The sequence below is a fragment of the Equus caballus genome, chromosome 24, assembly GCF_041296265.1.
Source record: "Equus caballus isolate H_3958 breed thoroughbred chromosome 24, TB-T2T, whole genome shotgun sequence".
Lineage (NCBI taxonomy): Eukaryota > Metazoa > Chordata > Mammalia > Perissodactyla > Equidae > Equus > Equus caballus.
Genome location: NC_091707.1, coordinates 26,722,631 through 26,736,723, shown reverse-complemented (window position 1 = coordinate 26,736,723; position 14,093 = coordinate 26,722,631). Strand labels below are relative to the sequence as shown.

Sequence of the window (14,093 nt, the reverse complement as noted above, 5' to 3'; positions counted from 1 at the left end):
CCAGAGGGCCCCAGCTGCCCTGGCTCACCAGGGTGCAGGTGGTACCGACAATGACTGACGTGGAAGTTCTGCAGGGAGCGGCAGAGCTGGGACCAGGGCTGAGCCCCAGCAGGAGCTGTCCTGAGAAACCTGTCATCTCTTCCTGTGATCTGAAACTTACCTTGACGTATTGGGGAAACTCTCTAGTGAACTGTTGAACCCGTCCTATTGCTTTGGGAATGACTGCAGGTGACAGGCAGGGCCCCAACACTGAGCAACATGGTGTTCACAGCCTTAGGCTTTCCTCCCAAGAGGTTCGCTGTTGGGCTAACATCCCAGCCCTCTTCCTTACTCAAGTCTCCCAGCCCATGAACCCCAGTCAAGATTTCTCTCTCCTTCTCCCCTCCTGCACCCCAAATCTCTTCTGCCCTGAGTCTGCTTCCCCCTTCTTTACCCAAGTAACAGGCTGAGCCCCCAACATTTTTATGAGAGGGCATCCTGGTCAAAGATGACCTGGAAGAGAAGAGGAGCCGATATGAAAGTTCAATCTACCCAGAACAGAGGGGCTGTGGAGGAAGAAGGTGTGTTTTTATTGTGTGTTTAAGGCCCCTAGGGAATAGGGAGAGCAGCACTTTAAAACATCTTTTATTATGAAATATTTCAGGCCAAAAGAAACACGTAGAGAATAATTTTTTTAAGACATGTATACACTATTCAGCTTTGTCACATCCCAATTTTTCTCAAAGCTGCTTCTGATGTTTTTGTTTCTGTTTGTGAGGAAGATTGGCCCTGAGCTAATGTCTGTTGCCAATCTTCCTCTTTTTGCTTTAGGAAGATGGTCCCTGAGCTAACATCTGTGCCAGTTTTCCTCTACTTTGTATATGGGATGCCGCCACGGCATGGCTTGATGAACAGTGTGTACGTTCACGCCTGGGATCCAAACCTACAAACCCAGGGCCAGCAGAGCCCACGAACTTAACCACTACGCCACCGGCTGGTTCCCTGATGTTTCTGAGAAACGGACCACTACAGATAGCTGGGGCCTCCTGCATACTTCTCCCCAATGTTACTCCTCTCCTTCTGGTATTGACCCTGCACTTGGTTGTATTTAACTTTTTAACTCATTTGCATACACCCCCTAAACAACAGACAGTATTGTTTTGCAGTTTTTAAAACTTTATAAACTCCATTGTTCTAAATATATCCTTCTGGACTTTTTTTGTTCAGTGTTGGTTTTTGAGATTTACTGATCTTATATACGTAGCTCTACTCGATTTATTTTTACTTGCAATGTTGTATTACGTTGTACAAATACACTCAATAGGTTTATCCATCCCCTGTGAATAGACCTTTAGAATAGCTCTGTTTTTTCATACATCGATGCTGCAATATACATTCTGGTATATGTCTCCTTGTGACCAATATATTTGGATTTATTTCTACCACTGCATTTTGTGCTTGCTGATTACTCCTTTTTTTCCATACTCGTTTTTTTCTCTTCCCTGCATGGAACTAATAGACTTTATTCCACTTCCCTGCTCTACTGATTTGAAAGTTATATACTCTATTTGTTATTACTATTATTCTAGACTTAAATTCTAAACTTAAAGACTGTTCATTGTTCCCCAGTATCTGTTCTCCCCTTCTCTCTCACATAAATAGAACCTCCAACTTTTAGCAGAGCACATGTTTATCCAGAATAATGACAACACTTTCCAACCTTCCCTGCGGCTAGGTACAACCACGTGAATAAGTTTTGGCCAATGGGATGTGAGCAGAAGGAATGAATGTAACCTCCAGGTCACGTGCTTAAAGGGAACAGGTTGGAATGTGGACATGAGGGCAAACCATTTTCAAACACGTAGCAGACATCACCCTAGAGGTAGACTGATTATGCCTGGAATGTGACATGAGAAGGACATAAGCATCTGTCTGGTTTAAGCCGTTGTTATTTGGGATTCTTTCTTACAGCAGCCAAACTATGATCTAGCTAAGACAGTAGGCATAGATTTAAAAAAACTTTATGGTGCTTAGACTCATTCTGCTTCCTGAATCTGAGGCTTCATGTCTTTCATCAAGCTTGGAAACTTTTAAGCCATTATCTCTTTAAGTAATGCCTCTCCTTCATTCTCTTCTCCACTTCTGGAATCTTATATAGGATCTTGTCATTCTAGCATCCACATCTCAGTCTCTGTGTCCTTGTGCTGCCTTCTGGATGATTTCCTCAAGTCCATCTTTCCATTCGTTAAGTCTGTCTTCAATGGTGCCTAGTCTGATGTTTAACCTATCCACTGAACATTTAATTTCAACAAAAACATTTTTCACTTCTAGCAGTTCTATTTGTTTCTTTTTCAAGTTCACCTGATCTTTTTGGATAGTGTTTTGTTCTTGTCTCATGTTTTCAATTACTTCGTTACATCTGCAATAGTTTTTAATTCACTTATTTTATAGTGTCTTGCCAACTATTCTATTATTAGAAGTTCTTGAGGGGTGTCTGGTCCAGTTGTTTGTTGTGTATGTGGACTCTCACTCACTGTAGATTATTCTCTCAAGTATTGAGTCATTGTGGATCATATATTCACCTTCACTAAGGCTTTTTTTTCCATGGAGATCCTGTGTGATCTCAGTTGAGGTCTTGTTTCTCAACCAGGGAGGCTCTGTGTCTGTTCCTACAAGGTCTCCCAGGTGTATCACTGGTCCAGAACTTAGGGTTCCTAATCCACAGAGATAGTACAAATTCTAAGGTTAAACCAATGGCATCCTCAGGTTCTCAGGGAACACTTTCCTTTTTCTTTATTTTTGTTTTTTCTGCCCAGAGCCTTGCCAAGTATGAGAAGCTGTTCTGCCATCTCCCTGTGCTGGTGGATGATTTTCTTTTCCTTGTATACCTTTTTACTTAGGGTAAAGTCCTTTGATAGTCCTGACTTTATGTGGAAGTTTCAGTTTCAACTCCCACTTCCAACTGGCCAGACCTCATCTCTGTTCCCACAGATGTTAAAACTCAAAACTCAAAACTTTCATTACTAAAGGGAGGCCAGACACACACCCCATCCCACTCAGATGCCAGAACTGAGTATCACTCGGGATTTTCCTCACTAATGATTCCTTTTACTTTTTTCAGTGCACAGATCTGCACTGAGAAGCATATTTTAAACAATTAATCCAGTATTTCTAGGTGTTTCATAATGGTCTTTTTTAAGGTTATTTTGTTGTCTGTATTGTTAGAAACAGGAGTCTCTTCCCTCTGAGATGTGTTTTAGACCATCTGGTCTAGATCCCTGCTTATCCTTTCCTTCCTTGCATGCCTCCCCCAATCCCATATCCTAAAGCAAGGTTCTCAAACTTTATAGTGTACGAAACCAATTTCTGGGAGCTTGTTAAACATGCAGATTATCAGCAGCAGGAGACTTGGATCAGAAGGACTGGGGTGGGGCCCAGGAATGTGCATGCTGAACAAGCACTCCAGGTTTCTGGCATAGGTGGTCCGAGGACCACCTTTGAGAACCACTGCGTAAGGCCCACTTCCCTTTCCCTGAGGTGGCTGGATTCTACCCTTTCTACTAGTAGAACCTGAACCATATCCATAGGAACCCTGCTGGTCTCTGTTCTGCAAAGCCTGAACTAAGAGACAGCAATGCCAACAGACCCACCGTTCACGATTCTAGTCCAGGCTAGGCCAGGGCCACTCCCCTCAGCAGTGGAAATGTAGAGGTGATACCAATAATTTGTCTTCCTGGACTCCAGGTTTGAGGCTATCAATAAAATAGGTCATTTATTCAGGCTTTACTAATCAAGACTCTGACATTACTTGAAGAAGGATGGACTGAATTTTACTTTTGTACTATGAAAGAAGGGTTTGCTAGGCAATGGATACAATAAACAAAACTATGGAGAGAATAGTTGATTCAGGTAAGATACATATATTTTCTTAGTGAAGGTCTCTACTATCTAGATGGGTTATGCTCCAAAATGCCTCTGAAAGTCAGCCATTTAGAATGTAGCTTCCCGTAGAAACATTATGACTCATGGTCAGTTTGCCAGACCAGCCTACCCAAGCCTGTAAAGATAATAATTATTCCCATTTAAGATCTATTCTGTGCTAGAACATTTATATATGAGATATGATATAATTCTCAAAATAACTCTGAAAGGTAGACATTTGTGTCCCTGCCTTAAAGGTGAAGGTAGTTGCCTAGGGTCACATAGCTAGTAAGTGGCAGAGCCAGACGTGTCTGGCTCTAAAGCCTGTGACCTCGTCACCAGGAAACCAGGCTGCCTTCCATAGCTCCTTAATAGAGGATGCACAGGAGGGTGAGGATGCATAGGAGGGTGAGGATTTCCATTCTTCTCTCCTATATCATCCTCCTGCCCCACACTGGAGAAGAAATGTTAAGGGAGTAATAGAACCTTCACTGCACTACACGTGACTCAAGAGTTGATGGAGAACTAAGAAGACCTGTGTCACTTCTTTGGTGTGCCATACGAAGAGGCAGAGCAGGGAAGGATGCAAGCTGACAGCTTAGTCAACTGCTTTGATTTCGGTCTTTTAAAAAAAAAAAACCACCGTGGGTTTCAGTTTGCATGTGTAGAAAGCATCTTATTAAAAGTTCACTCTTCCGTAAGGAGTAGCAAATAAGGATCTAATGCCCAGTATAGTGAATACAGACAACAGCACTCTATTATAATCATCAAACTTGCTAAGAGACTAGAATTTAATTATCCCAACCACTAAAAAGAAATGCTAATTATGTGATAGAGGTGCTAATTACCACTACAATGGCAACCCTATTACAATATATAAATGTATCAAATTAACATGTTGTACACCTTAAATTACACAATGTTATATCAAATATATTTCAACTAAAAAGAAATAAATGAAATAAAACAACAAAAAAAGAAAGCTCACCTTCCCCAACTCTCCCTCTCTCACACAGACCTCTGTGGTGAGTCGGGCCTACCTGCTCTCCAAGACCCACCTTGTCAGCCAGCAGCTCCCTTATCTTGCTGGCCTGTAGGCGGAACCGGAAGAGCTGGGTTTCCAGGGCCAGGCAGCGCTTCTGCCAGTCCACGCTGGTCCGGCTCTCCACCTTGAGTTCTGCCATGATGGAATCAACTTCTGGATATTCTAGGGAGCCCTGAGAACCAGCACAGTGAGAGAAGAAAAGATAAATAAGGGTGTGGGAAGAGTTGTGTGGGGAGAGGAGGAGGAGGAGATCAATGGAGGACAGAAAACAGGGCTGGGGAGGTAAGTTAGTCATTGCTCTCCGCCTGTCCCATTGCCACCTTTCTCGGCTCACTGTGTCCCGCTCCACTCTAAGTTAGCCGAGCAACCTCAGGAAATCACAGAACCTGAGAAACCGTAAGGAGAACCTAGTCTCATTTTTACAGAACGGAAAAGTAGGGCTCATCTGTTTTTCATTCAATTATCTATTTAACAAGCATTTATCCATTCAACAAATATTTACATGCCAGACACTGTTCCAGACACTGGAGATGCAAAGGTAATTAAGAGAGGTCCCCTTGTCTTTGAGTTTTTCAAGAAAGTCTAATTGCAAAATTACAAGGTAGTCACAATTGCTTTTTTTTTTTCCCTCCCCAAATCCCACCAGTACATAGTTGTATATTTTTAGTTGTGGGTCCTTCTAGTTGTGGCATGTGGGATGCCGCCTCAACATGGCTTAATGAGCGGTGCCATGTCCGTGCCCAGGATCTGAACCCTGGGCCGCCGAAGTGGAGCATGTGAACTTAACCACTCAGCCACAGGGCTGGCCCTTATAAATATAGGAGTTTTAGGGGGGTTTTTTTTGAGGAAGATTAGCCCTGAGCTAACTACTTCCAATCCTCCTCTTTTTGCCGAGGAAGACTGGCCCTGAGCTAACATCCGTGCCCATCTTCCTCTGCAGTTGCTAATCAATATGCAGATAAATGGGAGCAGGCAAAGGGGGCAGATTATGCTGCGGGGGGGGGGGGGGGATGGTGTTTCAAGAAGGCTTAAAGTGGGGAACAGATTCATCTGGGATCACAGAGCTAACTGGAGGCAGAACCCTGGTTCCCAGTTTAGTTCAGATTCTATTACAACTAGATAATTTTAGATGGGAAAAAATGGAAAGAAAATGTAATGGTTTGAATTTCCTTGACAATTTTCTTTTTAGTTGGGATTTTGTCAATTGTTGTCATCAAACCATCCTGCTTTGGAGCAGATTCTCACTCTTTCCTTTAAATTATAAAATGCAAACCAGAAAACTGGTAGATATATTGCTATAGTCTCCGGGAAAAGCCACAAGTCTTTGGAAAACACTTTACACAAATTCAGAACAAATCAAGTAGACATCTATAATATCCCCAGCCAGGGGAATTTAGCCAGATGTCTCCTGGATATATTTAAGAAAAACTGGGTTGGGGATGAGAAAATGAAGAAGGATGTATGAGTGTGCATGAGAGGAGACAGAGGCACAGAGTGAGCACAGAGGAGAAAAGGGCTGGAAGATACATCCAGCATCAGATTTGTTTAAATCCTCCTTCTAGGGCACTGTTAATAAATATGCTTGGCAACAAGCATCACTTTGGTCTGTCCCAGACCCTAACATATGGTCATCCTAGTGTTAGATGATTTTAAGGGATGACTGTTAAATCTTTTAGGTTGATATATTTTTTAATGTCATCATTTAGAAATACATATGACTTACAGGTGAAATGATATAATCTCTGAGTCTTACTTTAACACTTTACGGTAGGGAGTGAGGAGTGGGTGGAGATATATGAAATAAGATTTATCAAAATGTTGATAATTTTTGAAGCTGGGTGATGGGTATATGGGGTTCTTTATACTGGTCTCTCTCTAGTTAAATATATGCCTGAGATTTTCCATAATAAAAATGTTTTTTTAAATCCCTTTTCCCCTCTTCAGGAGCCACATGGCCTCAGAAAACCCAGCCACCTCCTGTACTGCCAAATACTACCCTGATGCACCAATGAGGCTGTCCTTGACGGGTTAACCACAATATTGCTTCCTATCTCACATCTGACTTTTACAAGTATCTTTCTCCCATTATAGACCACAAATAGCTATCGTTTATTGAGTCCTTATTGTAGGACAGGTACATGTGGCCTCTTTAATCCTCAAGACAACCCATGTAGGCACTAGTGTCTACACTCTCACGCGAAAACACGGAGGAACTGAGAGGTTAACCAACTTATATAGAGTTCTACAGCTAGTAAGTAGTGGAGCTGGGATTCTTGTTCCAAAGTCCTTCTTGTTATCCACTGTGCTCTTTACCCATCCAAAAACTGGAAAGAACTCTGATTTCAGAGTGAGGTGGATTGTTAAGAATGAAAGAAATATTTTGTAGGATCTTTCGGGATCATTGGTGCTAGGGCAAACCTACATCCCAGATTTTCTAGGGCTTCAAGATCTCAAATATTCTGACACCATGACCTCCATAAGCACAGGCATTTATCATGTGTCCCGATTCTTTGTTTAAAAACCAGCGTCAGTAGACCTGTAGAGAAAGGCCCAACAATTAAACCACTGATGGGTCTGGTGTCTGAGTCTTCTGGTTCTGGGCTACTCAGAACACTGGACACATGACCTCAGCCCGGCTCTCCGGGAACTGTCATCCCAAACAATCCCAACATTGTGAGCCCCCAGCAATCCCCACCTCAAAGGACTGGGACCAACTGGAACGGGCAGGAAGACAAAAGACAAAAACAAAACATGACCTTTTCTGATCTAAGATCACAGCTGAAAAGACAAAACAGAACCTTGTGGGGGCCTCCAGAGAAGGCTGGGAGGTTTCATGTTTATGTTTGATTTGCTTTGTCCTTTAAGGGGATTTTGCTTTTCCTTGTATAAGTAAAAAATGTGGCAGATCTGAAACTAGGAGCTGAGAGTCTTGCAACTTAGCCCAGGGCTAAGAATTAGCAGTACAAGCACCCAGGTAAAACCAAGGGGCAAGGGAAACTTAATCCTTTTGTGGTATTAAAAGAAATTGGTGAACTTTAATTCCCTCTCATTGATTGTCAAAGCTGCTGCTCAGATTCCATGGGGAGAGTGGAAACTCAAATTATCAAGATCCCCGGGGACTTTAGAAATACGTCATCGGCCTCTGCTGAGCCCTGATATGTGAGATTATACCTAGACGTAGCGAGTGCTTTCCCCAATCAAACATCTGCATGACATCACGGTTTTGAACCCATCAAGCACTCTGCTTAATCCTCTCCCTGCCTTGAGGATGCTGGCAAGGGGGCTGGCACTCATCTTAGGCTTGTCTGGGCATGCGAGGAGAGCTAAGAGGTTTGGAAACGGATCTGGAGCAAGGTGTCTGCTGCCAAGCACAAGCCCCAGAGGCTCTTCCGACTGAAGCAGGTGGTGAGAGCAGCAGCGATAAAACACAGGACGTTAAGGGAAGATACCAGTAAGTTGAACCCCACCTGCAAAGTCACCTTGCGATTGTACCTCCCATAAAGATGCACAAGGATGAGCAGAAATGAATTTACTAATGGTTCTTATCTTTTCAAAGCATTGCGACAGGTGTGACTTCTCTCCCTATCCTCTCGATATCCCTGAGATGTAGAACAAGTGATATTATTCACCATGAACAGATGAGGAACCTCATCACATCTGTGACTTGCTTAGAGACACAGAACTAAGTAGTATAAGAGCTGGGCCAAGAATCCTGATCTCCCAACAGATAGAAGAGTCTCTTTCCATGAAGATGAGTCGGTGGTGGAGGGAGAGTCTCACACTACCAGGCTAGCCTAACACAGACGTAACATTAATGGTAAAAATAGATGGGGAAAGGAGAGAAGGGACATGAGCTGGGGACGAAACCCAGCTCCGCTGTTTTTTTCATTTTTTATTCTGGAAAGCTTCAAACACACACAAGAAGCAGGGAGACTAGTACAGTAAATCCCCATGTGCCTCCTTCTAGCTACAATTATCATCAACTCACGGCCATTCTTGTGAAACCCAGTTCTCTTAATTCCCACTGGTGCCCAGCACACTAAACAGTTTGGCAGGTGAGAGTCAGATGGTTGCCATGGCCTCAACACCTGCTTTGCAACTCCCTAAGTCCTCCAGCTCCCTGGACTGACATGGCCACAGAGGTCAGCAGAGATGTGCCTCAGGGGTAGGGGCTGCAGGTAGGATGGGTGGTGAAAACAGGGCACAGGTAGTCTTTAGGTGACGTCAGACTCTGGGTGTGTATCAGAGAAAACACAAAGGTGACCTGAGCTGGCTCTGGCAGGTTTAGGAATTTGACCAGAAATTGACAAAATGCTAAGATTAAATTTAATTCAACTAACTTTTGTTAGGTGATTTCCCGTGTGCAAGGTTGGGGGCATAAAGGTGACTAAAAATCCCATGGCTTGCGAGGATAAACTCTACCATCTGAATATCCAGAAACTTCCCTGCCAGAGGGGCCAATCAATACAAGAGCCTAAAAGAAAGAGGTCAGAGGTCACTGCAGGAGGCATCAGATGGTAACACAGATTCTGTTCTGGGTACAATTTCCACCGGGCTCTCCTGTGTCAGCTCCCTATGGTTCATTCCCTGAGTGTGAGCATCTTTTGTGATTTCCACCTGCTAGTGATGGGCTACCACCATCTTCTAAAAGTGCTCTGCTAGACAAGTCTGACCACTTGCCCAACTGCAGGAAAGGAAGAGCTCTGTGCCCTCTTTCTGGTGATGCAGCTGCGGGGGGCAGAGGGGGAGGTGGGCAGTGAGTAGACGCAGGGCACAGCTCCCTCTGATCTTGCACTGTCATCTGATCAAGCCAACAACATGCGTTTTACCTCTTTTGGGAGCTGAGCGTCACATTTCACAATGTTGGGGGAGACAGGAAAAGGTGAGCACATTCCAGCCTTCAGGGATCTAAATAGTAGAAGGGGCTGGGACAACCAGGAATAGCATCCCTTGAGAACAAAACCAGTAAAGAAAAACAGCAGAGTATACAACCTAAGACACCACGTCCTGGCACCAGACAGGCCTGGGTTTGAATACTGGTTCAGGCCCTAATTAATCCCGCAACCTTAAATCATTTGCTTATTACCTTCTCTGAGCCTCACTTACAGTTTGAAATTGAAGGCAGAAAGATTAGGTTGAACCATATGAAACTGTCAACATTTAACCATTTTTTGGCCTTCAAAAACAGCAATTTCATAGACCACACTATGTCATATTTTTTTGAGAATTAAAGGAGATATTACAAAAGCATGGCACACAGTCGGCACTCAATAAATGACAGCTACTGGGAACAAGCAAAAGGTAAACCAACAGTACCATGGGCATAGGGAGAGATGTGGCCCATAGAGGTGCTCACCACCAGATCCACCTTGGAATGGAGGTCAGGGGATTTTTTAAAACGATTTTATCTCTTTATTTTTGAATATTGAACAAAAGAGTATATGGGGCAAAGTTAAGGCTTCTTTCCACCCCTGTCCTTCAGCAATAGTTCTCCCCAGAGACAATCACTGTTATGGGGTTTTATGCCTTTCAGAGATATTCAGTGCACACAGAGGCATTCAAATAGATGTGGCATACACATACACAAGTGGTAGCATACCATACACACTGTACTTGCCAATATAACCTAGAGATCTTCCTAAAGCAATATACATATCTGCTCCATTTCCTCTCCGTGCTTTTTAACAGCTTTATTGTTTTCTATCGTGTGGCTATGACATGATTTCATTTAAGAATCCCTGATTGACAGATATTTGGGTTGTTTGATACCTTTGCTAAAATAAACATGCAGCGATAAATCTTTAATGAATATACATAATTTCATCCACATCAGAATATATGTGAAGGATAAAGTCCCAGAAATGAACTTGTCGGGTTAAGTGACGTACACTTGTATTTGGCCAGTCAAAATTGCCCTCCCCTGAGGCTATTGTAATTCACACTCCAGCCAGCAATAAGTGACTGTTTCCTCAGAGAGGAGCTCAGTTGTGAACTAGTTTTTGACAGAAGGGAGGGACGGCTCAGGTGGGCTGGCCAGAGAAGGCAGGATGGTGGCTCAGCAGCCAGCCTGCTGTGAAGTCATGGATCAGGAGTGAGGGAATCCTGGCACCTTGATGTGAGCATGTACAAAGCACTGTCAACCATAAGAAGCAGAGAGCTCCACACCCACACACACAGCCTCAGAGAAGAAGGGGATAGTAAAGAGGAGAGCACCATGGGGGAGGAGAGTGAGAGATACACACATCTCCTTAGTCAGTGACTTCTTAAAGGGGCACAAGGGGCATCACATTTTCTCAGCTCAGTTGTTAGTTTCAGTGAGTTTGGGACCACAGGGTGTACCCCACGGGAACCCAGCTCTGAGCAGGGCCCCTCAGCAGTGTACAGGAGGGACGGTGGCAGACAGTGGACCAAACCCCACATTTGGAATTTAGGAGGCTTCAGTTTGAGTCTTGCCTCTTCCACTCTTTAGCTACATGACCTTGGGCAAATCACGATTGTTCTGAGTCCACTTCCTCCTTTGTAAAATGAGAATAATATGCAGAAACACAGGAATCGATGTTCTATAAAGTGTTAAGTGATGTTACCATATACAGTATCTGACGCACTGAAGACAGTCCAAAAAGTTTGATGAAGGACCCATTGACTTCTCCCCTGCAATTGTTATTAAAATAATCTTTCAAGGAGCAGTTTTAGCTGGAACTAAGGCTCTGTCCGGAAGCGTTTTATGAGGAGGATTCTTAGCAAAAGCTTATGGAGATGTCCTGGCAGGGAGAACTCCAACAGGGAGAGGATTCTACCCAGATGAGGGTCTTCACTGCCTCTGCCACCCCACTTAAGGCCCCCTGGTTCCTGGTGACCGATTCCTCTCGAAATCTCAGGACACAAAGCTCCTGGTGTCATTCGGCGCCCAACTTGTTTTCTTTTCTGCTTGGCTGACCTGCCTCTAGGAGTTGAGCCTGATCCCATTAGGACTCCTAAGAGAACCACCGAGAAATCACACAAGCGATAACCTGAGATGAGGTGAGGAGGGGAGCCAGCGAGCGAGACGACAGGTACCGCGGTGGGAAGACTGCCAGTACGCCCCGAGGGCCGTTCCCGGGAGCAACTGGATCCAGCCGGTCCCAAACTCCCGATCCTCCCCTGGAAGGCGACTCCTCGCCTCACCGTGCGGGTCCTCCGAGCCGCACTCGCGGCTCCAGCGCTCCCAGCGGCTGGGAGTTCGGTTCCAGGTGGGGAGGCACCTGCTCCGGAATCGCCCTCGGCCGGAGGGAGCTGGTCCTCTCCGCCGACCAGACACCCTCCCGTGGAGCGCACACCCCGCACGCCCAGCCCTGCCCGCGGGCCGCGGGGCTGCTCACCTCCGCCGGGCTCGCAGGCGTCCGCGCCGCGCCCCCGCACCCGCACCCGGCGCCCTCCGCGCGCACCCGCCGCTGACCTTGCGTCGCTCTCGCCCGAGTCCGCGGCGGCCGCCGGGTCTCCGCTCCCCGGCAGCAGGGGTCGGGGTGGGCGGGGCGGCCGGGAGGGGCGCCCGGAGGCTGGCCGCGCACGGCCAGTCCTCGCCTCGCTGCGCCCCGCTCTGCGCTCCGCCGCGCCACCTCCTCCCGCCCGCTCCCGCCCGCTCCTTAGAGGCCAGCGCCGGCTCGGCTCTGCGGGCGGCTCGCGGAGAGGCACAGGAAATGACCTCAGCGGGCTCGGCCTCCTACCTCTCCGCACCGCGGGCCTCGGCCCTGCGGCGCCGGCCTCCCGGGCTCCGGCCCCCGGCTCTCTGCGGAGGCCGCACAGCTGCCGCGCGGGATCTGCTCAGCTGCCAGCCAGCGTGGCACCCTCGCGGGATGGGACGCGACACCAGACCCTTCCCCCCAAAGGGCGTTCCAGCATTTGTCTAGCGACCTGTAGGAGCTGTAACGCCCACATAGTTGGAGCAGAAATCCTTATTTCAAACAGCCTGTCCCACTGGCAGACCAATGCTCTGATTTGTAATTTGGGGGCGGGGGGGGGGGAAGGTCGCCACAGCCCTGGGAGAACTTGCTTGCTTGTGTACTTATGCATTGTTTTATTTTATTTTGTTTCATTTTAAAGATTGGCACCTGGGCTAACAACTGTTGCCAATCTTTTTTTTTTTTCTGCTTTATCTCCCCAAACCCCCCCCCCCCACACACACACACACGCACACACAGAGTTGTATACCTTAGCTGCAGGTCCTTCTACTTGTGGGATGTGGGACGCTGCCTCAACGTGGCCTGACAACCGGTGCCATGTCCGCGCCCAGGATCCGAACCCTGGGCCGAGGCAGCGGAGCGCGCGAACTTAACCACTGGGCCACGGAGCCAGCCCCTGTATGCATTATTTTAAAGGAGCCGGCCAAGAGGCCAGAAAGGCCAACAGGACACTGCGGGGCAGCTTGCAGGGCAGTCTTCACTGGACTGTTGTTCTTCGCGGGCTTGCTGTCCGTCAGCTCGCCAGTATTATCCTACACCCAGTGAGCACTGGAACACTCAACTGTTGGTCAGGTGGATATGGGGTAAAGAAGATGAATATGGATATTATTGCAGGGAGGGCGTTTCAAAGCAGAGCTTTCGTCCCCAATCCTGCAGGCTTTCAGTCTAGGCCTGAACAGGGGCAAACACCACCAGGGCCCTTTTCTCCAGCCTGGAGTGAGGCTTTAGAAGACTCACTCCAGGCTGTGGTGAAGGATCCCCTGGCACCACCCCTGGTTTGAATCTGCGTCTCTGGAGGTGAGGCTGGGAGACTGCCAGCTGACAAGCTCTGCACGCAATTCTCATGCACGATTTTGAGAGCTCAGACACTCCAGAAATCTGGTTCCAGTAATTTAGGAGGCAAGGGTGAAAGTTCAGCTGGGCCAATGGGACTCTGGCCTCTGCTATCCCCCTCAACACTCTGGAAGTTGCCTAAGGAAGCCCAAAAGCAAGTCCTCTGGAGTTTGTAAGGGAGATTCATTCATTCATTCATTATGAATAGGTAATCATGCACGGAGTATAAATTTCAAATAATACCGAAGGGCTAACCATGAAAAGTAAGTCTTCCTCCCTCGCTGTCCTGCGTCTCCCAGATCACTCTTCCCCAAATGCAACTGCTGTTGTAAGTTTTTGTGTATATCCTGTCAAGATATTTTATGCATACATAAGTA

The 14,093-nt window shown here is 46.4% G+C and overlaps 1 protein-coding gene across 11 annotated transcripts in view; it reads right to left on the bottom strand.

Moving 5' to 3' along the window:
- PLEKHH1 (pleckstrin homology, MyTH4 and FERM domain containing H1) overlaps nt 1-13,433 on the bottom strand; it is a 50,559-nt gene extending 37,126 nt beyond the window's left edge. For 3 of the 11 annotated variants that reach the window (XM_023627970.2, XM_070249652.1, XM_070249656.1), the window contains exons 1-2: nt 12,649-12,781; nt 4,959-5,117 (exon numbers count right to left, since the gene is read on the bottom strand). In XM_023627970.2, coding sequence (XP_023483738.1) covers nt 4,959-5,084 — 126 coding nt within the window. In that variant the 5' untranslated portion in view covers nt 5,085-5,117; nt 12,649-12,781. Of the gene's footprint in view, nt 1-4,958; nt 5,118-12,303; nt 12,514-12,648; nt 12,782-13,132 lie in introns of those variants that run through there. The other 8 variants (XM_023627967.2, XM_023627971.2, XM_070249654.1 and 5 more) reach the window with 5 other exon arrangements.
- Nucleotides 13,434-14,093: the final 660 nt, after the last annotated feature.